Source organism: Muscardinus avellanarius (assembly GCF_963383645.1).
Source record: "Muscardinus avellanarius genome assembly, chromosome: 11".
In the NCBI taxonomy this organism is placed as follows: Eukaryota; Metazoa; Chordata; class Mammalia; order Rodentia; family Gliridae; genus Muscardinus; species Muscardinus avellanarius.
Window position 1 is genome coordinate 20,805,228 of NC_137797.1, and position 25,189 is coordinate 20,830,416.

At 38.0% G+C, this 25,189-nt stretch overlaps 1 protein-coding gene across 1 annotated transcript in view; it reads left to right on the forward strand.

Moving 5' to 3' along the window:
• The window catches only part of NUP37 (nucleoporin 37), a gene marked incomplete at both ends in the record, with an annotated part of 62,289 nt that overhangs the window by 35,452 nt on the left and 1,648 nt on the right, over positions 1–25,189 (forward strand). The window contains 4 exons of the mRNA XM_080704809.1: positions 5,793–5,974; positions 6,432–6,482; positions 9,179–9,272; positions 10,158–10,267. Of these exons, the coding sequence (XP_080560935.1) occupies positions 5,793–5,974; positions 6,432–6,482; positions 9,179–9,272; positions 10,158–10,267 (437 nt within the window). The remainder of the gene's footprint in view (positions 1–5,792; positions 5,975–6,431; positions 6,483–9,178; positions 9,273–10,157; positions 10,268–25,189) is intronic.

The following is a 25,189-nucleotide window of genomic DNA, read 5'->3' on the forward strand; positions in this document are numbered from 1 at the left end:
ATTGTGCCTACCATTCCAATCAAGCCCCAAACTTCTGCACTCTTACATACTTGGTCCTGATGAAAGTGAAACAACCCAAAGAGAAAGAGAGGGCCGGACCCCCGATTACCTGTCTCAGAGTCTTAGGAGTCACAGGAAACATAAACTGCACAAAGGAGCTTAGAATCCAGAAAGCACAAAACAAACACGAGCATTTAAGAGCAGGATGGAAAGTTTCTTGAGATTGAGGAACATGTCTCTTATCTTTGACTTCTATTGAAATTTAACATACTGTTTGCATGTGTTTGTATACATTTGGTCCTCATTATCCACAGATTTTTTATTTGCAAATTTACATACTTACTAAAATTTAGGTGCAACCCCCAAATCCACATTCACAGCACTTTTTAAATCACAGATATGTGCAAAACAGGAAAACATTTGAGTCAGCTAATGTGCGCATTCCCAACTAAGTTCAAACAAGGCTACCCAGTTCCTTCTTATTTTAGTCCTCATATGTAAATAACTGTCTTCATGGTCTGCCTACTGCCACATTTTTCACATTGTTGGGTTTTTTATTATAATTTTGCTATTTAAAATGTCCCCCAAGTGCTAGATTGAAGTGCTGTCCAGTGTTTCTAAGTGTAAGAAGACTGATAATTTCTTTTAGAGAAAATACATGTATAGATAAGCTTTGTTCAGAAATGAGTTATAGTGCTATTGGTCATGAGGTTTATGTCAACAAATCAATATATTTATTACATAAAGTGTCTTCAAACAGACACAAACTTAGATGTTGATTGGCCTCAAAAATAATGCCGCTCAAGAAACTAATCCTGTATTTCCCCTATGACCAATTTTTCAGTATTCACTAATTCAGTATTTGCAGCAACTTTGTAACACCTGACTACCATAAATAATGAAAATTAATATGTATGTAAAAAATGTCGGTTCTCAGTAAAAGGATGCTAGATGAATAATAGAATGATTGTCAAAACCCCTGAACCAAAAATGACCTGTCTTGTTATAAAGAGTAGCAGTGTTTTTATTCTGCTTTATGGTACAAGAGTACTTTACTAAAATACGATGGCAGTTTAGCTATAGAGTAACTTTTTGAGTCTGATATAATTATCCCTTATTTTACAGATAAAAAAAAAAAACTCAGCTCATTCAAAACATTAAGTGGTGGAACCCAAGATATTTTTATGCCAGTTCCCAAATTCTTTCCAGTCTACCACTACTATGTCATACCTTCAGGGGTGTTTTTATCTTAATGCAATCAAAATTAAAAGAATATTCCTAAAATGAAAGAGGTTTACAGAAGATGTAGAGAATTTTCCGGAACATTTTCAGTGGACAACAGCTCTTCGGTAGTTGTAGCCATCTCTGTATCACCCACAAACGAGTATCCTCATGCTATACTTCCTTAAGAAACAAATTTTCTTACATTGTAATACTTTGAAAATTTAAGGTTTATCTTCTTGATTTGGGCATTTGATAAAATATTTCATAAATTAAAAACTCATTAACTTATTGAATATCTAAGTTAGTGGAATTTAGAATAAAGTATTGACATAATATTAGCTACTGTTCACTAAGTAAATAGTAGCTACTCTGGGTTGAGCATGGACTGGGCGCTTTACCTTCTTTACTCACTTAATCATTACAACAACTCATAGCTGTTCTGAGCCTCATATCCTCCATTTCAGAACTGAGAGAGAGAGCCAGGCGTGGTGGCACACGCTTGTAATCCCCGTGCTTGGGAGGCTGAGACAGGAGGATCGCACAGGTTCGAAGCCAGCCTTAGCTACTTAGTGATGCTCTCTGCAACTTAGACCCTATTTCCAAGTATAAAATAGGTCTGGGAGTATAGCCCGGAGGTAGAAAAGCCCCTAGGTTCTACCCCCAGTACCACAAAAAAAAATTTTTTTTAATTTTTAAAAAAGAACTGAGAGTCACATCGCAGAGCCATCCAGTTGTTTGTTGTTTGTTTTTCTTGTGGTATTGAGGATTGAACCCCAGGGCACTCTGCCTTGGAGATGCATCCTCAGCCCAATTTTTTTTCTTTTTTCTTTTGAAACAGGGTCCCACTAAGTCACGGCAGAACTTGCTAAGTTGCTAAGGCTGGCCACGAACCTGCAGTGTTTCTGTCTCAGACTCCTAAGCACTGGGGTTCCAAGCACGCGCTTCCACGCCAAGCAGCCACTCAGCTTTTGTTTGTTTGTTTTGCTTTTGCAGTACTGGAGATTGGACCCGGAGGACATTCCACCTCTGAGCTATACCCCCAGCTGTATTTTATTTTTTATTTTGAAACAAGTTTTTCTCAAAGTTTTAGAGGACCTCACTAAGTAACTGAGGCTGGCCCCAAACCTGCGGTCCTCCTGTCTCAGCCTCCCACATACTGAGATTACAAGCGAGTGCCACCTCACCAGGCTCCAGCCATTCAGTGTTTAAGTAGAGGGAGCCGCCTTGCTTTCCAGACCTGCCTGTGCTCTTAAACTATGCCGTGCCATCCTCTGGAAACAAATTGCAAAAGGGTAATATAAATAAATCCATGTCGAGAGATACTATCCTTTGTATCTCTACTAGTCAACATAATTTAAAGATTAACTTTTCCCGGAATGAATATTTAGGTTGTTTTCCTCTTAGTCATCATATATCATCAAGAAAATTATACTTCCTTAATCTTTCTTTTTCCTTACCCCATCTCCTTCCCACAATCCCTTCCCCTATTCTGTCGATCCCTCTTTTCTTTTATGTGAAATAGTCCTTTTTGTTTGCTATTTATTTTTCTTTAATTCCACATTCAAATGAGATAAGGTTATTTATTTATTTATTTATTTATATTTGTGGTATTGGGGATGAAACCCAGGGGCCTTCTATTTCCGGGCTACACTCCCAGACCTATTTTTTTTTTTTTTGGGGGGGGGGGGGACAGGGTCTCACTAAGTTGCTGAGAGCCTCACTAAGTAGATGAGGCTGGCTTCGAACTTGTGCGATCCTCCTGTCTCAGCCTCCCAAGTACTGGAATTACAAGCGTGCGCCACCACGCCCGGCTTGTTTGCTATTTTCTATCTTCCACATGTGAGACAAAACATGGACCCTTGACTTTCTGAGACTGGCAGATTTCGTTTAGCATAATATTCTCCAGTTCTATTCACTTTCCTGCAGATGACATGATTTTGCTCTTATCCTTGAGTAAAACTCCACTGTATGCATATACCACATTTTCTTTTTCAATTCATCTGTGGAGGGACACTTAGGGCCGTAATTTGGCTATTGTGAATTTTGCTGCTATAAACATGGGTTTGCATGTAACAGTATAGTATTCTAACTTTAATTCTTTTTATGTATTTTTATTGGTGCATTATAGTATCACATAATGTAAATCGTGTTGACAGTGACATATATGCCCATAGTACCTCGTGTCCCCCTCCCCATTTTTCCCTCCCAATACAGAGTACTGAGATTACCATTGGTATATTCACATATAATGAACCTCAGTCTTCCCCCTCCCCTTCCCTTAGACCTCTTCCCTGGCTCCACTGAGGTTTCTTCTCTATTATCTGGAGTCCCTCTGGTATCCCAATTACTCCCTAGTTTTCACATATTAGAGAAAACATGACCCTTCGCTTTCTGTGATTAGCTAAGCTAATTTCACTTACCATAATATTCCCCAGGTCCTTTCATTTTCTTGCAAATGACTAATTTTATTTTTTATTGCTGAATAGAATTAATTGTGTGTGTTTTCCATAATTTTGTTATCCATTTACCTCTTGATGAACACCTGGGTTAGTTTCATAATTCGGCTATTGTGAATTGTGCTGCTGTGAACATGGGTATGCATGTATTAATGTAATTCTCTGGTTTCAACCTCTTTGAAGAGATACCCAGGAGCGGTATAGCCAGATCATATGGTAGATCCATTCCCAGTTTTCTAAGGAATATCCACACTGTTTTCCATAGTGGTGGAACTAATTGACAATCCCACCAACAGTGTAGAAGAGTTTCAATTTCCCCACATCCTTGCCAACATTAGTTTTTTGACTTCTTGATTTTTACCATTCTTATTGTAGTTAGATGGAATCTCAGTATCTAAGTTTGATTTGCATCTCCCTGATTGTTGAGGATGTTGAATATTTTTTCATTTATCTATTGGCCATTTGTATCCTTCTTTTGTGATCTCTTCAATTCAGTTGCCCGTTACTTGATTGGATTATTTGTTTTTAGTGTGAAGTCTTTTAAGTTCTTTGTATATTCTAGGTGTTAGTCCTTTATCAAAGAGATAGCTGGTAAAGACCTTTTTCCATTCCACAGGCTTCCTTTAGATCTTGATAGCTTCCTTTGATATACAGAAACTTTTTAGTTTGATGACATCCCACTTATTAATCCTTGTTTTAATTCCTAATCTTTGGGGGTCTTGTTGAGGAAATTTCTACCTGTGCCTGTATGTACGAGTGTTGAACCTATCCCCTCTTCTAATAGCTTCACAGTTTTGATTTCACTTCCAGGTCTTTGATCAATCTCGAGTTTCTTCCTGTGCAGGGTAAGAGGTGAGATTTAGTTTCACTTTACTATAAATGATAACCAATTTTCCCAACACTATTTGTTGAAAAGGCAGCCTTTTTCTCCAGTGCATGTGTTTGTCCTCTTTGTCAAAGATAACTGGTTATAAGTGTGTGGATTTGTTTCTTTATCTTTTATTCTGTTCCATTGGTCTATGTGTCTATTTTTGTGCCAGTGCCATGCTGTTTTTATTACTATGGCTCTGTAGTATAATTTGAAGTCCAGAATTATGATGTCTCCTTATTGATTCTTATATGCGATTCTTATTGCTGAGAATTGCTTTGGCTATTCTGGGTCTTTTGTTTCTCCATATGAAGTTTATGGCATTTTTCTAGGATTATGAAGACTGACATCGGCATTTTGATAGGAATCACATTGACTCTGTAGATCACTTTTGGTAGAATGGCCATTTGAATAATATTTATTCGCCTATTCAAGAGCAAAGGAGATCTTCCAAGATCTTTACTTTCTTTCTTTAGTGTTTTATCTTGCCAGAACAATAAGATAAGAATGTCAAAGGAATTCAATAAGGAAAAGAATTAAAATTATCTTTATTTGCAGATGACACGATCCTATATATCTCAAAGACCCAAAAAACTCAACCAAAAGACGACTAGAGCTAAGTAACAAATTCAGCAAAGTAGCAAGATACAAAAACAACCTAAAAAATCAGTAGCTTTTCTATATGCCAGCCATGAATCCACAGAGAAAGAACTACAGAAAACAATTCCATTCATAACAACCTCAGAACCAAAAAATACGTAGGAATAAACCTAACCAAAGAGATAAAAGACCTAACTTTAATTCTTGGATGGAGTGGTGTAGCTGGAAGGAAATGATTCTGTCATGTCTGTATATGAAGGTGTCACTGCCAGTCTTCGTGATGGGGAAGGAGGGCAGGGCAGGGTGGATGTGGAGAGTACCACACCAGGTAATACGTGCATATATGAAGATAGCACTTTGAATCTCACTATGACACATAATTGCAATACACAGATAAAAGTTTTAAACATTTTAAATAAATAAAATTGCATAAACTTTTTGAGTCTTTTCTTTCCCAGTTTTCTTTAAGATTTTTTTTGTTTGATAGAGATGTTGACATAGCCTTCTCTTATTTCCTTTGCGTTTGATCTTCTGTTTGTCATACATGCATATGCTTACCTTTTACTGTTTAATGCCGAATCTTTGCTTGCTTCTCAGACTTTGCTACTGAGCTCAGTGGTCTTCTTTTATTTTTTGTCTTATAGCTGATGGTTGCAGAGAAGAATGGGACAATCCGATTTTATGATCTTTTGGCTCAACAGGCTATTTTGTCTCTTGAATCAGAGCAGACACCATTAATGTCAGCACATTGGTGCTTAAAAAATACCTTCAAAGTTGGAGCAGTTGCAGGAAATGATTGGATAATCTGGGATATCACTCGGTCCAGGTACGTTCTTAGAATATTTGCTCTTGCTTATAAAAAAAAGAACCAGTACCTACTGCTAAATGATTCTTTGGATCGTCAGTATATACCTCGACCTCCACGTAAGTGTAAGACAAGTCTCTCTTGTACAAGCCCTGGAGTTATGGATTTTTACATGACCATGCTTTGCAGACTTATTTGGGGACTGACCCAGAAAGGAGAATGCAAAGAAGGAAATCTTTGATCTGAGCAATGTTAACGTACATTCAAAAAAAAAAAAAAACCACTGACCCTTTTTAATGCTGGTGCCCGGTAGTGGTTATAAGTAATTTCTTTGTCATATATCATCTGTTTCAATTGAGTTTTTACTTAGTTTAAATACATTGGACCTTTACAGAGCAAATAAATTTAAAATCTTAATTTAAGTTCATCTAATTGAGTTTAACACGTAATTCACCAAATGAAAACTCTTATCTTTTAGTTATCCTCTAGAGACGAGACCTGTGCACATGGACCGAGCCTACTTGTTCAGGTGATGCACCGGTGCTGCCGGAGTTGTCCTTTGGTTTTACTTTGTGCTGCACCACCACAGGAAGACTCTCCGCTCTCAACTTTGCCTGAATGTTTTTTATTTTTTTTCTGATTGTCTTACAAGTGGTCATTTTGCTTTTCCATTAAGTCTTTGCTTTCATCTTTTGGTCTAAGCAAGGAATGGATTTGTTTTCTATATATTTTCTTTGAAATTTTTACAACCAACAACAACAATCAAAATATATATATCGCCACTTTATGAGTATCATTGTAAGACTTTGGAGCATTCTATGTTTCCTTATTTTTCCATCCTGATAAAGATACAAATATACATGAACCAGCCAGTGTGGTTCCACACACCTGTAATCTCAGTACTAGGGAAGCTGAGACAGGACGATGTAGGTTTGAGACTAGCCTCGGCAACTTAGCGAAGTTCCTCAGGAACTTTGTGAGACCCTGTTTCAGAATAAAAATTAAATAGGTCTGGGAGTACAGCTCAGAGGTAGAATACCATTAGGTTCAGTTCCTAGAACAAAAAAAATGTACATGAACCCATGTTTAATATAAACCTCGTGTCCATGTTTTAAATAAGGACATGCCTGATATTTTATGTTTTTGACCTGATGAGTTTTGTTTTTACTTAATATATTTGAATGTTTGCATTCATTTTTCATGGTATTCTATTGTATAGTATAGCAATTAAACTGAAAGCAGAACAGAGAAAAATGAATAACAGACTAAAACCAGTAGAATATTTATAATAATATGCTATTTTTCATCTAATCTAAAATATCCTAAGTAAAATTACAGGACTTAGGACACCATTATGAAAAAACAGTATATTTAACTAAATTTCTTTCTTTTTTTTTTTTTTTTTTTTTTTTTGCGGGTCTGGGGATCTGGGGATGGAACCCAGGGGCATTCGACCTCCGAGCTATAGCCTCTGCCCTATTTTTCTATTCTTTATTTTGAAACTGAGTCTCACTGAGTTGCAGAGGGCCTCACTACGTAGCTGAGGCTGTCACCCTCCCGAATGCTGGGATTACAAGCGTGCACCACCACGCCTGGCTAATATTCATCTAATTTTAAGAATACCATAGATTATATAAGTTGCATCCTGATTTTAAAGGTGAGCAAATACACTGGGGGGGGGGGGTACCGGGGTTCCTGAAAACCCTTCTACCTCTGGGCTACACTCCCAGACCTATTTTATACTTTTTTATTTGGAAACAGGGTCTCTTAAACCAGCGCAGCTGGCTTTGAACCTGCGCGATCCTCCTGTCTCCACCTCCCAAGTGCAGGGATTACAAGCATGTGTCACCACGCCCGGCTCAAATACACATTTTTAAATCAGTGAGCTATGGTACTTAACAAGTGGGAAGGGGGCAGTCTCAGGGTGGTTTAGCGGCTCTTCAAGCCCCTCTGCCATCCTTCAATGGCAAGGCTTTAGGCTTGTCACTTCACAGTTCAAAGATGACTACTAGAGTTACCAACATATTAGCCTCATGTCACGCTGCCTGAGATCAGAGAATACGGCGCGCTTCACTGGTATTGGGTACACTTACGACCTTAAGCTCTTGTGTCTCATCTCCCAGGATTGGGCTCGCTGTACCAGAACAAAGTTGGTATTGAGTTAACATAGAAAAAGGACAGATTGATAGGCAATTAGTAAGGTTCAAAACTATCCATTTTCATGTCAAGAAATTCTGTTTTCCTATGTTTGCCCCACTGCACTTAGTACTAGCTAAGCATGTTGTCAGAGCTCCGGTAACACATACTGATTGGATAAAGAATACCTTGAGGTTTAAATATTTCAATACTCAAAGTATTTATATCCATCCCAAGGAATTTAAACACATGAGCTTGTAATCCCAGCATTCGGGAGGCTGAAACTGGAAGATCGTGGTTCGCAGACAGCCTCAGCTACTTAGTGAGGCCCTCTGCAACTTAGTGAGACCCTGTTTCAAAATTAAGACTACAAAAATAGGGCAGGGGGTGTACCTCAGAGGTTGAATGCCCCTGGGTTCCATCTCCAGGCCCGCAAAAATAAATAAATAAAACAAAATAAACACATGAGTCTAACACTAATTTTATAAAAAAAAAATGTCAATAACATTAAATGTATTTATTGAATGTATTGTACTGTAAAATATTTTATATTCTGTGTGGTGTTTTGTGTCTCCCACCACTCTATTAGCCTTTTGGTTATAAAAAAAAAAAAAAAAAAAGGGAGGGAGACTGTGTTACCAGGCATGGTAGTGCACACCTGTAATCCCAGTACTTGGGAGGCTAAGACAGGAGGATTGCAGGATTGATATCAGCCTTATAAACTTAGCAAGACTCAGCAACCGAGTGAGACCCTGTTTCAAATTTAAAAGGGCAAGGTGTAGGTTGAAGGTAGGAAAAGCCTTGGTTCAGTTCCCAGTACCAAAAAAAAAAGTGAGGGATGGGGGACTGTATTTGACTTGTGAAACTTAGGAACTCAATGCAGTGACACACAATAAGCACTTAATACTAAAAATGGAAGATATTATTTCTAGCTCACTGACCTGCAATTCCCAGTCTAAATGTAAAGCTATAGTAGCACATTCCAGATTAAAAAATGTTTTGTTTTTGTACAAAATGAAATAACCTGTTTCTCAAAAGCTTTTAGTTATCTGTAGGCTGTGCTCATTTTTACCCTTTCTCATTTCTTAGGTGGTCCACAATTAGTGAAAGCTTGTTTGCAACCACTGGTTATCCTGGCAAAATGACAAGCCAGTTTCAGATTCACCATTTAGGACACAATCAGGTAATATTGAAATGTTTTGTGGTATATATGTTATTTTAATTTGTGTTTTCAACTTTTTCACACATAGCCCCAAATGTATAACTTGTAACTCTAGACATTTATTTCTTTTACATGCTTAAATTAAGAGAGAAGGCATTTAAATCATTAATGAGAAAATATTCTTTTGCCAGAATCTATATAAGGACACATTTCTTCTATTGCTTCTGTATTTTCTCTTTTGTGTATGTGTGGAGTGGGGAGACACTGGGGTTTGAACTCAGGGTCATGGAACTCAGGGTCTGAGCTACAGACCCCAGCCTATTTTATTCTTTTTTTTTTTTTTTTTTTTTTTTTTTTTTTTGGTGGTGGTACTGGGGTTCCTGGAAACCTTTCTCTGGGCTACACTCCCAGATCTATATATTTTTTATTTGGAAACAGGGTCTCCTAGAACCTGCTTGATCCTCCTGTCTCCACCTCCCAAGCACAGGGATTACAAGCGTGTGCCACCACGCCCAGCTTTATTCTTTATTTTTAAACAGGGTCTCACTAAATTGTGGAGGTCCTCACTAAATAGCTGAGGCTGGCTGTGAAACTGCAGCACTCCTGCCTCAACCTCCCAAGTAATAGGATTGCAAACATGCGCTACCATGCCTGGCTTTTCTCTTTTATTTAAGTATATTAATTTAATTTTGCTGAGACTGGCCTTGAACCTGTGATCCTTCTGTCTCTGCCTCCCAAGTGCTGAGATTACAGGCATACACTACCATAGCCTGCTGGAAGCATATTTTTAATTAATTTTTTTCTATAAACAAAGAATTTATCAGTGTATGTCTTATTTTTGAAAGTGGTTTTATATATGAGCTCTAAGACTGACTGTGCCCGTTTAATTCTTCACACATCTCTTAGCCTGTCCTCGTTGGGTCCGTAGCTGTTGGATCTGGGCTTTCCTGGCACAGAACTCTCCCGCTGTGCGCCATCGGAGGAGACCACAAGCTGTCATTCTGGGTGACTGAAGCGTAGAGTAAATTCTCTCTGTACTTTAGACCCTAAACTTTGTTATTTTTAGTACATATTTTGGAAATCTTATTTTTATATCAAGAATACTGTAAACTCTAGAAATGTCTCAGTTGTTGCTTTTGTTAAATAAAATGTTGATGGTTTGAAATTAATTTTCCTACTCTGTTCTGTTCATGTATTTTTTCAATTATCGTTTAAGCCTATATGACTGACTTTACAGCTTAAATCTAGGAAAAAGATGAGTAAGAGAAGTAATAATCTTTTATTTTTATCTTTTTTTACATTATTACCATTATTTAATTGCTTTTAAAGATTTTGCCTTCACACTCAGTTTACAGTAACAATACCTACAGTTGAGTGCGCACTTACCCTGAGCCAAGCTCATTGCTGAATGACTGTAAACGTGATCTCACTAACTTCCATTTTACATCTTTTATAAGCCATACTTATTGTCTGGATTATCTCCCTTGTGTATCAGATTTTACTCTTACTGTCTTTTCATTGTTACCACAAAAATCACCCTTAAAGGGTGAATATGGGCCATCATGGAAAATATTCAAATAAGTTGCCATTGGCTCTGAAAGCATTTAAAGGATTATTCAAAGTGTGTTCTATTGCCTATATTTTGAGTATAAGCTCTTTTCCTAGTTCTCAGGGATAAGCATTTACATAAGAAAAATAAGATCTTTCAGCGTACTCTGGAAGTGGTTGAGTGTGTGCATGCACTTGTGCACATTTTTGTTACAAACCTATACGTGTAGGGGTATTGTACCTTCTCAGAAATTATAAAGAATTATTCAATTTAATATCTAACAGGCTTGCAATTTTTTTAAATGGGGTTGTTTCAAATTTTGATGTACATAAAGCTCATCTGGGGAATCAGTATACAAGCAGATGCCCAGGTTCTACTTCAGAACTATGGAATGAGCCTAGATGAGATGGAACCTAGGTGCTTGTAGTTTTTTTTTTGTTTTTTTTTTTAATGTGGATCATACTGAAAATGGCATACATGCAGACTGTGCTTCGTGCCCTCCCTCCCATTTCCTCCCCGCCCCCCAACAGTGTGTGTCCAGGTTGACCATGCTACATTCACACGTATACACATATTCAAATGTAGCTCCTCCATTAATCAACCTCAGCCTTCTTCCACTCCTACTCTTCTATTCTAGTTTTGCTGAAGTTTCCCCTCTGTTATCTGGAGTCCCTCTCGTATCCCCAGTACTCCCTAGTTTGGGCATATTAGAGGAAACATATCTCCCTTCTCTTTCTGTGCTTGGCTGGTCTCAATTAACATCATGTTCTCTGGGTCTTTCCATCTTCTTCCAAATGACATGATTTTGTTCTTCTTTACTGCTGAGTAGAATTCCATTGTGTGTATTCCCCATAATTTTGCAATCCATTCATCTGTTGATGGAGACCTAGGTTGGTTCCATATTTTGGCTATTACAAATTGTGCTGCTATGAACATGGGCATAAATAAATATGGGCACATTACATGAATGTTCAAGCTAAGTTGTGAAGAATTATAGGTGTTATTTTTCTCAAGATTAAACAGACATTTTTTTCAAGAAAAAAAAATGTGATTGTGACCCTACTGTTTACTATATGCACATTCCTTTGAACTGGACATCTCAATGTTCTTAGGACATCTGGTATAAAAGATAAGCTCGTCTGATAAGATGAATCATGGTTTATGCCTTTAACAAACTATTACTATTATCAACCTTCACTATTCTTACCGAGAAATATTAATATTTTGGAAATGGCACCTAGTAGTAAACTGTTTCCTCTCAAAGATGATTAAAATCAGCATTATATAAGACAGCTGGGTCATGTTTTTGTAAAAACAACACATCATAATGTGGTCTACAGAGTAGAAGTGATGATTCTACTCATCACTTGGGTAGAAAGGAAACTAAATACATTTCTATAAACTTGAATGTTCCTGAAAGTTAATGCTCTTTCTGAAACTTCATCTTGTGAAGTAGATATTGATGTCATCGTCTCTTGGAGTTGCTGTAAGGATTAAATGGTGAAAATGCCTAGCCTGTGTCTGCCACACAGTCCAGATATTTGTAGATATTGACTTACTTCTCTGATGTATAGTTTTTGAAGGTCTAGAGATTTGTTTTTTGATTAATAATGACAATAATTTTTTACTTATGTTTTCTATCCATAAAGTATAATAAGTAACAGAACCAAAAACACTATCTGTTATGAGATAGGAAAATATTTCCCATAATTAAAAAGAATTCAATGAAATTTGGTAATCATGTGAATGTTTGGTGTAAATTATGCATGCCTTACAGTACAGGTAAAAAATTGCATAGCAACTTCTAAATCTTATTTAATATAGTAAAGTATAATTACCAAGAAAAATAGTTCACTTCCTCATACAAAGGAAAAAGTAGTGGGCAGGAAATTTTGATAATGGTCTCTTTTAATAGTCTTTTGTGATTGGATGAAGGTCTCTAAAAACATCAGGTATGCCAGAAGGGACACAATATTAATAGGGACTCTTGTGGAAAAAAATTGTCATTTAATGGTGTATCTAAAAAATAACAAGGTCATCCCTTGGGCCAGTGTGCGGAATGTGCTTTATCCTGGGTAAGGCCTGAGAATTCTAACTTCTTTTGCTGTTTAAATCTTACAGATAGACTATAGGACCACTCTCTAATTTCTACTTTATTGTGTTCAGTTACTTTGAAATAGCATAATTATATTCTTTTTTCCTTAGTGGGCTTTGTTCTTTGTGGTATGTTTATATTAAAATAAGGAGGAAATGTTTATGGGGAATTAGTTATTGGTCATCACTTCTAATTCCTAAAAAATAACATGAGTTCTGGTAGTATATCTCCCAGGTTTAGTTTTCCCCTGTTTGTTTATGATTATGTCTAAGGGGTTTATGATTATGTCTAAGGGGTTTTCTTCTTTTGAAATTGGAGTTTTCCTCAGGATTGCTTCACAAATCACAAACATGGAAGAAAAAGTTTTACTTATGTTCTGAATTTCTATTATTTAAGACTGTTGAAGCAGAAGTCAGGCTATCACAAATCTGCAACATGTCAGAACTAAATCCTTCTCTTTGAAAATGATGGGATCATAACTCTCATTTTATTTGTATGATTTGGCCTATATATTATGAAGATTTTATTGTCTCTCCTAAGCCAAAACACAAAATCATACACCATGGACTCTAATTTGTTTCTTGCTTTGGTAATTTGTGACTACATATTGACACTGGCCTAGAAATGTTCCTGTGGCTGTTTTAAATTTCATGTCAGTGAAGAAGTTGGAATCTGGTTCACACATTTGTATCTGTTTTGTTCTTTGAAATTGTCCAAAATCTGACATTATCCCAGAAATGTTGATTGATAAGTTACAAGATAGTATTGTGTCTTAGACAAATTTTATAGTTCTGAGGAGAGAAAAAGTAGTTGGTTCAGACTATTTCCATGGTTTTCTATTGCTCAAGAGAGTTAATTCAGTTTAATCCAATTTTATACTATACCAGGAGTAGGCTTCACTCTGAGCCCAAATAAAATTTTTAAAATGCAAATGACCATTTTGTACATGATCCTCAGAAGAGCATGATCCCGTCCTCAGCAGCATTCTGTTCTTGTTGGTCTTTATCAGGCTGTCTGTGTGCTCCCCAGCAAGGACAGGAGAGAACACTCTGTTTCTTTCATCCAACACCTTGTTGTTTCAAAAACATTTTAACAAGCCTTTGAAAAGAATTTCAAGACAGCTAATATTTCTAATCACACATTTAAAGAAATATACCATTTAAAATATAGGGAGAAGGTTTTTTTTAATATGATTTTAATTTATAATAACCATTTGTTACCTAAGCTCAGTAACAATGAAATGATTAGGATATCAGCTTTGAAGATCTCCTTTCACATAAGCAAAAAAAGAATGCATCCATTTTTATGATATATATATCACTCATTCAATTAAGCAGTTTCTTTGTCATGCATGAACACAAACTTTATGGAAAATCAAAGCATTTAATCTATTTTCTGACATTTATAGGTGTTAAAAAAACAATGGTTAGTCTTATGTTGGATCAAATGACATTTGTCTAGAAACTTCTCTGGATCATCTTATTTTTGTTTAACATGTCTTTGTTAGGTAGTTGGCTTTTCAACTAATTTTTAACAATATTCTACCTTGTGTCTTGTAACACATGTAAGTTTATAAAATCCATAGGAAGTATAGTAAGGGAGGTATTTCTCAATCTTTGCAAACAATTTGAGTAACTAGATTTAAAGATTTATGAAGTAAGCATTTCTACCAACTGCATTTATAATGTTAAATTGAGTAGAGTGTCTATTTCTTTGTAGTAAAAGACAATAAATGCTGCTAGTCTCTGCTTTTAAGGGTGGTTAAGTACAAAACTTTGATCTTTTTTATAAACACAGCTGTTATCCTATTATTGAGCTAAATCCAGACAAGATTAGACTCTGGCCAGAATTAATCTTTGCAACCATCACAAGTAAGAGCTTTCTAATACTGTTTTAGGAAACCTCTATTTTTGAGACAGTGTACAAAGGAAATAAGTCCTAGACTACTAACCTCTAAAGTAAGCCAGAAGCAACTGATGATAAATTTTTTATTATACCACAATGATAAAGGAGATGGAAATTGTCTAGCCAAATAAGTTCATTTTGGTTCATTTTTATTTAGACTGTAATCATAAGAAATTACTTTCTTAAGAATAAGTTCACATTAGAGTTAAATCAGACAATTATAAGTTACTTTTTTAATGGACTTCTTTTTATCATATTTTTTTTAATGTGTATTTGGTTGTTCATTCTTCCACTAAGATGAAAACTAAAATTTTTTTTGCATTATTAAAGATAGAACCCAGGAGCATTCTACCTCTGAACACATCCCCAGCCCTATTTTTTGGGGGGGTGGGTGGTACTGGGGTTCCTAGGAGCCCTTCTACCTCCGGGCTACACTCCCAGGCCTATTTTATATTTTTATTTGGAAACAGGGTCTCCTAAGCCAGCACACGCGGCTGGCTTCGAACCTGCGCGATCCTCCTGTCTCTGCCTCCCAAGCGCAGGGATTACAAGCGTGCGCCACCACGCCCAGCCCTCCCAGCCCTATTGTTAATTCTTTATTTTGAAACAGGGCCTCATTAAGTAGCTGAGACTGGACATGAACCTGAGATCTTTCTGTCTCAGTCTCCAAGTACTGGGATTACAAGTGTGCACCACCATGCCTGGCAGGTATTTATTTATTAAAATAGAATAACCTAAATATATTATAAGTATTGTATGGTCATTTTGATAACCACGTTGCCAAAAAAAAAATTTTTTTTTCCATTAATACAGACTCTGGAAGTTGAAGTCGTTTGCCAAATTTTCCACAGAGCTGATTCTCCTGAGTGTTGGACACCAGTGCCTCATGCTATATTATGAATCTCATCATACATTTCTCTCCAGCTTGTGTGTTACAGACTATCTGTAGGAATATCCCTTAGCTATATCTCTAGAGCTCTGATATTAAATTTATCTAACAAGACTTCCTCGTTCTTAAGTTTGAGCACATGTAGGACCTGGCATATGTGCAGCTGCTTCAGAGGTCTCGCCCCATCCTGGATTTACCCCACGAACACATTAAACCTCATCCTATGGAGCAGTCCTGCCATTTTGTCAGTGTTTTTTACTTATTCCTTTCCCCATCATCTACTCAGTTGTCACAGTAACAAAGATCCCCCTGTTGTATGCATAATCTTCATTTTTATGTAGATAAATATTATTGGGTTTTCTATGTTATTTTAATACTTTTGCTAGTGCATTAGTCTCACATCATAATCTAGTTTACAGTGATAGTGACACACACAGCACTGGATGGGCTTTCCCCCAGCTCCCTCCCCACTCCTGCTTCCCCGTACAGGATATTGAGAAGGACGTTGGTATTCTCCCATGATATCAATGAAGTGATTCCTTCATTGGTTCTCCCTCCCTCCCCTTCATCTAGACGACCTACCTGGCTCCAATGGAATTTCTCTTCATTATCTAAAATCCTTCTTATATCCCAATGACTCCCTAGTTCCTGCATATGAGAAAACATATAACCCTTCACTTTCTGTGACTGGCTTATCTCAGCATAATGTTCTATAGGTCCATTCATTTTCCTGGAAATGACCTAATTTTGTTCTTACTGCTGAATAGAATTCCATTATGTGTGTGTCCCATTATTTTGTAGTCCATTCAGCTGTTGATGTACGCCTATCTTGGTTCCATAGAAGTGATATAGCTGGGTCATAGAGTGGATTCATTCCGGTTTTTTGTTTGTTTTTTGTTTTGTTTTTTGCGGGGGTGGGGGTGGAATCCAGGGGCATTTGACCACCAAGCTACACCCCCTGCCCTATTGTTATTCTTTACTTTAAAACAGGGTCTCACTGAGTTGCAGAGGGCCTCACTAAGTAGCTGAGGCTGTATGCGAACCGTGATCCTCCAATCTCAGCCTCCCGAATGCTGGGATTACAAGTGTGCGCCACCAACGCCCGGCCCATTCCCAGTTTTCTAAGGAATCTCCACAGCAGCTGCACTATCCTACCAATAGTGTAGAAGAGTTCCTCTTTCCTCACATCCTCGCCAGCACTTATACATAATCTTTATAAAATGCTAGGTCATTGATCTCCAACCCACTCATTGCAAATACCTGGGAGAATATGGAATTACTTCAAGAGTTTCTCAAAATTACAGTCATACTACCACTGTCAAAATCTTTTTTCCTAGCCAGGCTTGGCGCATGCTTGTAATCCCCGCTCTTGGGAGGCTGAGACAGGAGGATTGCACAGGTTTGAAGCCAGCCTCAGCTACTTAGTAAGGCTCTCAGCAACTTAGTGAGACTCTGTTTCCAAATAAAATAGAAAATAAGTCTGAGAGTGTAGCACAGGGATAGAAAGTCCCTCGGTTCTATCCCAGTACCACAAAAAAACAACAAAAAATATTTTTTCCTGCCCAGCGTGTTGGCACACGCTTGTAATCCCAGCACTTGGGAGGCTGAGACAGGAGGCTCACAGGTTTGCAGCCAGCCTTAACTACTTAGTGAGGCCCTCTGCAACTTAGTGAGACACTATTTCAAAATAAATAATAAAAAGTAGGGCTGAGGGGCCAGGTGTTGTGGCACACACTTGTAATCCCAGCTTTTGGGAGGTAGAGACCTAAGGATTGCAGCTCGCAGGCAGCCTCAGCTACTTGGCGAGGCCCTTCGCAACTCAGTGAAACCCTGTTTCAAAATATAAAAAGACTGAAAACTAGGGCTGGAGATGTAGCTCGGAGGTAGAATGTGCCTGGGTTCCAAAAAAAAAAAAAAAGGTTTTTCCTTAAAAACCATGGTCTCCTGGGGTCTTGAGATAAGATGCCCCCAAATCAAACTTCTTTACATATTTCTAACAGACACTGACTTCAGGTGTCCTTACATCTGCCACTTCTTACCCCCCAAACACCCTAACAGATAGGGCGAATGCATGCCAATTAACTCTTCACTCCCATTCAGACATAGTGGCTATTGGAGAGCTTGTTCAGAAATCTGGAGAGGGTTCAGAAGTTCTCGATATGTGGAAATGGGTCTATCATCTTGATATCTATTATGTTACTCCAAGGTTGGCTTGAGTTCAGATGAAAGCCAGAATACTAGATCCATTCCTAATTGTGGCACATACACGAGTCAAATTATTATAAGGCAGGATATATTGGGAACACTAATGGAATTTAGCCTGGGAAACAAGGAGAGAAATACAATCTATAAATAAAAATATGGGATTTTACAATGGGTTTCCCAAGGTAGCTCAGCCACTTCCATTTAATACTCCTCTTTTAGCTCTCCCTCAACAATGTATATGTACTTGCTTAATGAATACCGGATGTCCAGCCACGATCACGGGTTATTTTCTATTTAAAGAGCTTCATGGGCTGAGGATGTAATTCAGTGGAGAGCTCTTGCCTAACCTGTGCACGTCCCCACGTTTGATCCCAAGCATAACAAAAAGAAAAAGGCTTCTCGTGCTGGAAAACATTGTGAACCACTTTCCTAGACTGAGGTTCATAACTTCTGGCCTCCGTTTTTAAAAGGTAATAGCAACAACTCTAAAATTATTTTGACTCCAGAAACAAGGCTGTAGAAAGAAATGTTAATGTTGAACTTCTAGAGTACTTTTAAGTAATTGTATGTGGTTATGATTCAAAATAACCTGACCGCTTTAAGAAGTCCAGGTGCTGAGTCATTTACTAAAACATCCAGGGAGGTTAATAAGAAACAGCTGACAGTGGCATCGTTCGCTGCCTTTTTAAAATAAGGTTCTTCTTATTTATTTAAAAAAGACGCCAAAGTGCCATTGAAGGTGTACAAAGCTAAGCAAAAGATTCGTGACTGAGATGTACCTAAATTCTAGCCCCTAATGGGGAAAAATTGACTACATTAATTCAAGAGAGAAAACCATAGCACTACAAAAACAGTAATGCTACTTGTAAACCGAGTGATTGAGGGGGGGGGTGGCATTTTTCCCTCCAATGCATTTTTCTTTGATAAACAAATCTTTTGTTGCTGTCCATCGTTGTTCACAGTACTGGGGATTGAACTCAGGCCCGTGTGCATGTTGGGCAAGCATTCTACTACTGAGCTTTTTTCTCCAGCCTAATATCATTTTTATAACAGGTTATTAAAAATAGACAAAAATTAACTGGCTCGTCATGGGTGTAAGAAAAGTGGATCAAAAATATTACAAAGAGTTTGGCCAGTACCCATGCTCTCACACAAAAAAACAGACAGCCTATACCAGGTACAGGTGGCTTTGTGGTCTTCGTCTCCTAAGGAGGGAAGTTAAGACACTTGATTTCTAGAGCATAACCCTGCTGAGTAACACGGGAGCCCCCGTTAATTTCAAGGGAAGTGCAGTGTTTCAGGCGTTGCTAAAACAAGAGGCTTGATGAGGTCTGGATCAGAAATGCTTAGACTCCATCTCACTTAGCATAATGTCCTCCAGTTCCATTCATTTCCCTGTAAATAATGTAATTGTGTTTTTCTTTATGGCTGAGTAAAATTCCATTGTGTGCTAAGTAAGATTAGTCAGTCACAAGAAAGAAGAAATCGGATGCTTTCCCTAATATGCGAAAGCTAGGGAGAAATGGGTAACAGGAGGAACTCTAGATGAAGAAGGAGAACCTATAGAGGAGCAAATAAGGCGACCTAACTGAGGGGTTGGGAGGGGGGAAGAGAGAAACTCTCTAAAGCACATGATGTACTTAAACATATCAAAGTCAATCACTAAGCCAAGCATGGGAAGGAGGGATGAGGAGGGAATGGGGTGAGGATCGGGTATGGGCTAATTGGGTGATGTGTGCGTGTATGTCTACACAAGTCTTTTAACCCTTTAAGATGTATGACTAAAATGCACCAATAAAAATTTTTTTAAAAATATTTATTATACAAAATGATAAAATAAAAAGAATAACACTAAAAAAAAAAAGAAAAGAAAAGAAAAATGCTTAGACTCCAGCCCACAGATGCCCTCCCTTTGGCTTGTACAGCCAGCCAGCCACTCCTTCCCTTCTGGTCACTTTTTGAGAAATAAATCAGTGAAACTGGACCCAGGAGTGAGATACCTTGCTGAAACACCAAGAGTCTTTATCTAAAAGTTTAAATACTAAAAGGGTTCTGGGATTTGGGGGATTTTTGTGTTTTTTTTTGTAGTACCGGGGATTGAACCCAGGGGCATTCTACCTTGAGCTATACCCCCAGCCCCTTTATATTTTTTTGTTTTGAAACAGAGTTTCACTAAGTTGCTGAGGCTGGCCTCCAACCTGCAGCCTTCTTGTCTCAGCCTCCCAAGGGTTCTGTGTTCTTAAATCCTGCATTTTATCAATTTGGCGCCCACTCATTCCAGGGCCAATTATATTGACTATATTTTCTTCTTTTCTGTACTCTTGGTGCTATAGCCCCTGTGGCCTTATCGACCTAACAGAGCCCACCTCTCTCTCTTGGAGCTGGCTAATCCTTAAAGATAGCCAACTACACGGTTGGCAGCATAACTTTAGTATACCAACTGATGCAGAGCCCGTACCTCCCAACCACCTACCTTATTCTCTCCTACCAAGCTAGTATTTCCTCTGTAGTAAATCCAGGGCCAGATACTACACAACTAGGGACAGCCCCGTGTTCCAAGCCCATCAGATCTACTGACACTAGTCCATCCTAAACTGTTTAACCTGCCCTGGCTTGGCTTTCCAGCAAGAACTCCAACAAAAGCACTGGCGTAGGCATTTCCTCACTCCTCTTTGGCTCCTAACCAAAATTTGGTGTCCCTCTGTGCCTCTGCTTACAACCCAAACTTCTGAGTGAAGTTAGAGAAGGCAGAATATGTAAAGAACTAGCCTGAAACAGTGAATTTCTAACACATTGAACTTATTAGGCCAGAATTCCTTCACTTAACCAAGTCTCAGCAGACAATTTATATCACTCCTAAAGGATGGAAAGTGGGGTAGGGATAAGGTTGCGGCACATTTAATTTTACTTTCCCACCCTTTATAAAACAACATCATCCCTCTCTAAGAGAGTTCCATTCTAAAGTAGAAGACAGAGGAACACACAAGAAGAAAAACAGGGACCTATTCCTCGTCCTTTTCCCCACCTAAGAATTTACCCATAATAAAATTAAATTACAGCAATTTTCGAGTAACCTGCCATGACAATGAAGATAGTAAGTGAAAAATTCTTAAAAGTGTTTTGAAGGCAAACGTGTAGGTGGCACATACAGTCTCTGCCCCTGAGATCAGTATTTCTACTTGCTTTGTCTCATATTCACAACGGTAAGTGAAATCTGGTGGCATATTTTATTTTTATCAGCAAAAGAAAGACTAAAGGACTACGTATTTCAAAAAGATTTCTGGCAGTTGGCCAAAACTTCAAGCTATAGATTGTCTTGTTTTGTGTTTTTGTGCTAGGGATTGAACTCGGGGACATTCTACCTCTGAGCGACACCTCAGCCCTATTTTATTTTTTAATATGCTTTTATTGGTGCATATTAAATAGTCTCACAACATAACGTATGTTAACAGTGACATACAAGACTTCCGGGAAGATGGCGACCGAGAAAAGCGGGGCTTAAGAGCCCTGCTAACAACAAATCTCCATTACTACAAAATCAGCGCCTTTCAAAGCCAGAAAACAACATCACCAGGAAAACAAAAAAAATCACCAGGCTCCAGAGAGAAAGCGGACTGAGAACAGAGCCACAGAGGAGATCCTCACGCCCGAGGAAGCGGCTTCACGCCCGAGGACGCGGCAGCAGCCATACTGCCGGTGGCACCGGCGAGTTCATGGGACGGCCACAACAAGCCGAGGGGAGCCGCTGCGGAACAGCGAGGCGGGATTTCTCGGCGCAGGAAGCATCTAAAGCTCGCAGTGGCTGAGCTCAGCACACGCTGCAGGGATTCAGAGTGGAAATCAAAACCAAGAAAAAAAACGCCAGCCCCACAGCCGAGGGCGTAGCAGCGGCGCCATATTGCCACCGGCGGCAGCAGCAGAGAATTCACCGAATCCAGTACAGCTACATCTGCGTACTCAAGAACAGTGAGTCAAATTGCGGGCTCCAGAGGAGAAATCCCAGTACTGTACTCACTGGGACTTGACCCAGCGGGAGAGGGGCGGTGGCAGTGATATCACACCATAGGAGAACGTGCAACCAGGCACCCCCCACAGTCTAAAGCAGCCTCTATCGACTCCCTGGGTCGGAGACTCTGTGATGCAACCCAGTAAAGGAGTAGTGGGGTCTGAGATACTACAGACTCGAGATCCAGAGCACCTTAAGTGAAGTCATAGTGACCCAAGGGAAGAACCCAGAGAAGGCACAAACTTCCAAAATCATGGGAAAGAGGAATAATACTGGAGCAATCAATGCTCACAACCCCACAACATCAGAACCCGATAAAACTGAAAATCAGAGATTTCTAGAAGATCAAATCAGGAAAATAACTGTAGAAATAATAGAGGTGCTTCGAAAAGAACTCAGAGAGAGCCAAAAAGAGATAAAGGATGCAATTAATGAAGTAAAGGCCTCAATTCAAAGCACAAACAACCGATTAGAACACATGGAGAACAGAATCTCGCTCTTAGAAGATAATCATTCCAAAAATGAACGCATAATTTCTAATCTAGAAAAAAATATCCGACAGCAGGAATCTGATATTGAAGAAATATGGGCCAATTTTAAGAGAGCTAACCTAAGAATAATTGGAATAGAGGAGGGAAAAGAAAGTGAAACCAAAGGGATCAACAATCTCTTCAAGGAAGTAATAGCAGAAAATTTTCCAGACATAGAGCAAGAGGTCGATACGCAGGTCCAGGAAACTTATAGAACTCCCTTTAGACAGGATCCGAGAAGAGGATCCCCACGCCATATAATTGTCAAAATGACCAATGTGGAAGCCAAGCAGAGAATCTTAAAGGCAACAAAAGCAAAGGGCCAAGTGACATTCAGAGGCAAACCAATTAGAATCACTCCAGACTTCCCAAACCAAGTTATGAGAGCCAGAAGGGCTTGGAGTAACATATTCCCAATTCTGAAAGAAAACAACTTCCAGCCAAAAATTTCCTACCCAGCAAAACTTTCTATCAAATTAGATGGAGAAATAAGAAGCTTCCATGACAAACAGAAACTGAAGGAATTTATGTCTTCAAAACCAGCACTAGAGAAAATACTTAAAGAGATAAACTACAAAGAAGAAATAGATAACACACATCAGAACTAGAGAAACAAGATTTTCCATCCAACAGACAACTAAGATTGGTTATCTGTGGAGATTCATTATTTATGTTAGTCTTTTACCTATCTCTAAAGGGTATTGTTTGCCTTTATTGTTTGTTAATTTTTAGGATTTCTAGTTGGAATATTAATATACCTTCAGATATAGCATTTGGAAATATTTTATCCCATTCTATTAGTAACTGTTAACTCTGTTTACATTGTCTTTGGATATACAATATGTTTTTTATTTTTTTAGGGAGTTTGTATACTCTTCTGTTGCCTGTGCCATTGAAATCATAACCAAGAAATCACTGCCAATTTCAATGTTGTGAGGTTTTATAACCCAGATTTTCTCCTAAAAGTTTATAGTCTTAAGATTTATATTTAGGTCTTTTATCTATTTTGAGTTAATATTTGTATATGGGATTAGGTAAGGGTCCAACTTTATTCTTTTCCATGTAATTATTATTTTTCAATAATATTTAGTTAAAAGATTATTATTCCCACCACCAAATGTTCGTGGAAACCTTGTCAAAAATAACTTGACAATATAGGGAAGAATTTAGCTCTAGGCTTTTATTTAACTCCAATGGTTTATATATCTGCCTTTAGAATATTACTACACTGTTTCAATTATTGTAGCTTTATATGGCTTGAAATCAGAAAATATACATCTTCTAGCTTTGTTCTTTTTCAAGATCGTTGTGGGTACCTAGAGTCCATATTCCATATTAGGATAGTTTTTTTTCTGAAAAATAAATATATAAATATATGATAGTTTCACCTAAAAAATAGAAAAAAAATATTCTCTGTTACGAAAGAAAGCAAAAAGAAATATTGAAATGTTATCTTTAGGACATCAAAAGCTTGGTATCAGACAAATGAAACTGTTATGTGAGATTATCATTTTTAATTTTTGATAAATTGCTATAATACTAGATGTCAATCACTAAGCCAAGCATGGGAGGGAGGGATGGGGAGAGAATGGGGTGGGGATCGGGTGGGGGCTGACTGGGCAATGTGTGCATGTATGTCTACAAAAGTATGTATCCCACTATGATGTATGAATACAGTGCACCAATTAAAAAAATAAAAATATAAAAAAAGAAAAAAAAAACAGTGACATACATGCACACAGCACGTGGTGCCCCGCCCAGTCTCCCTTTTCCTCGATTTCTCATTACAGATTACTGAGATTGCCATTGGTATATCCATATATATACACATAGTTGAGGGTAGTAATCCCATTAATGAACACCAGTCTTCCTCTCCCCTTCCCTCAGACCACCTCCCTGCCTCCACTGAATTTGTCCTGCGTTGTCCGGAGTCCAACATTGCTATCCCAATTACTTCCTAGCTTTCACATATTAGAGAAAACATATGACCCTTCACTTTCTGTGACTGGCTAATCTCATTTAAAATAATGTTCCTCAGGTCCTTCCATTTTCTTGCAAATGGCATAATTTTGCTTTTTATTGCTGAGTAAAATTTTATTGGATGTTTTTCTCATAATTTTGTAATCCATTCATCAGTTGATGGGCACCTAGGTTGATTCTATAATTTGGCTACTGTAAAGTGTATTGCTGTGAACATGGATATGCTTATACTACTGTAGTTCTTTGATTTCAGTGTGATCTACAGAGTCAGTGCAATCCCTATCAAAATACCAATGTCATTTCTTCACAGACTAGGAAAATCAGACATAAATTTCATATGGAGAAACAAAAGACCCAGGATAGCCAAAGCGATTCTCAGCAATAAGAACCATGGAGGAGGCTTGGTTCTTCAAATTATACTTCAAATTATACTACAGAGCTACAGTAATAAAAACAGTAGTATGGGCACAGAAAAATGGGCACAAAGACCAATGCAACAGAATAGAAGATACAGAAACAAATCCACATCCTTATAACAAGTTGTTTTTCAGCAAAGGTGCCAGACATGTATGTTGGAGATAAGACATTTTCAATAAATAGTATTGGGAAAACTAATTATCCATTTGTAAAAAAAAAAAAAAAAAAGAACTAAAATTTTCTTTATTTTGAAACAGAGTCTTGCTAAGTTGTGGAGAGCCTTTCCAAGTTGCTGAGGCTGGCCTAAAACCCACAGTCCTGTCTCCACCTCCGAAGTACTGGGATTACAAGTGTGCACCACT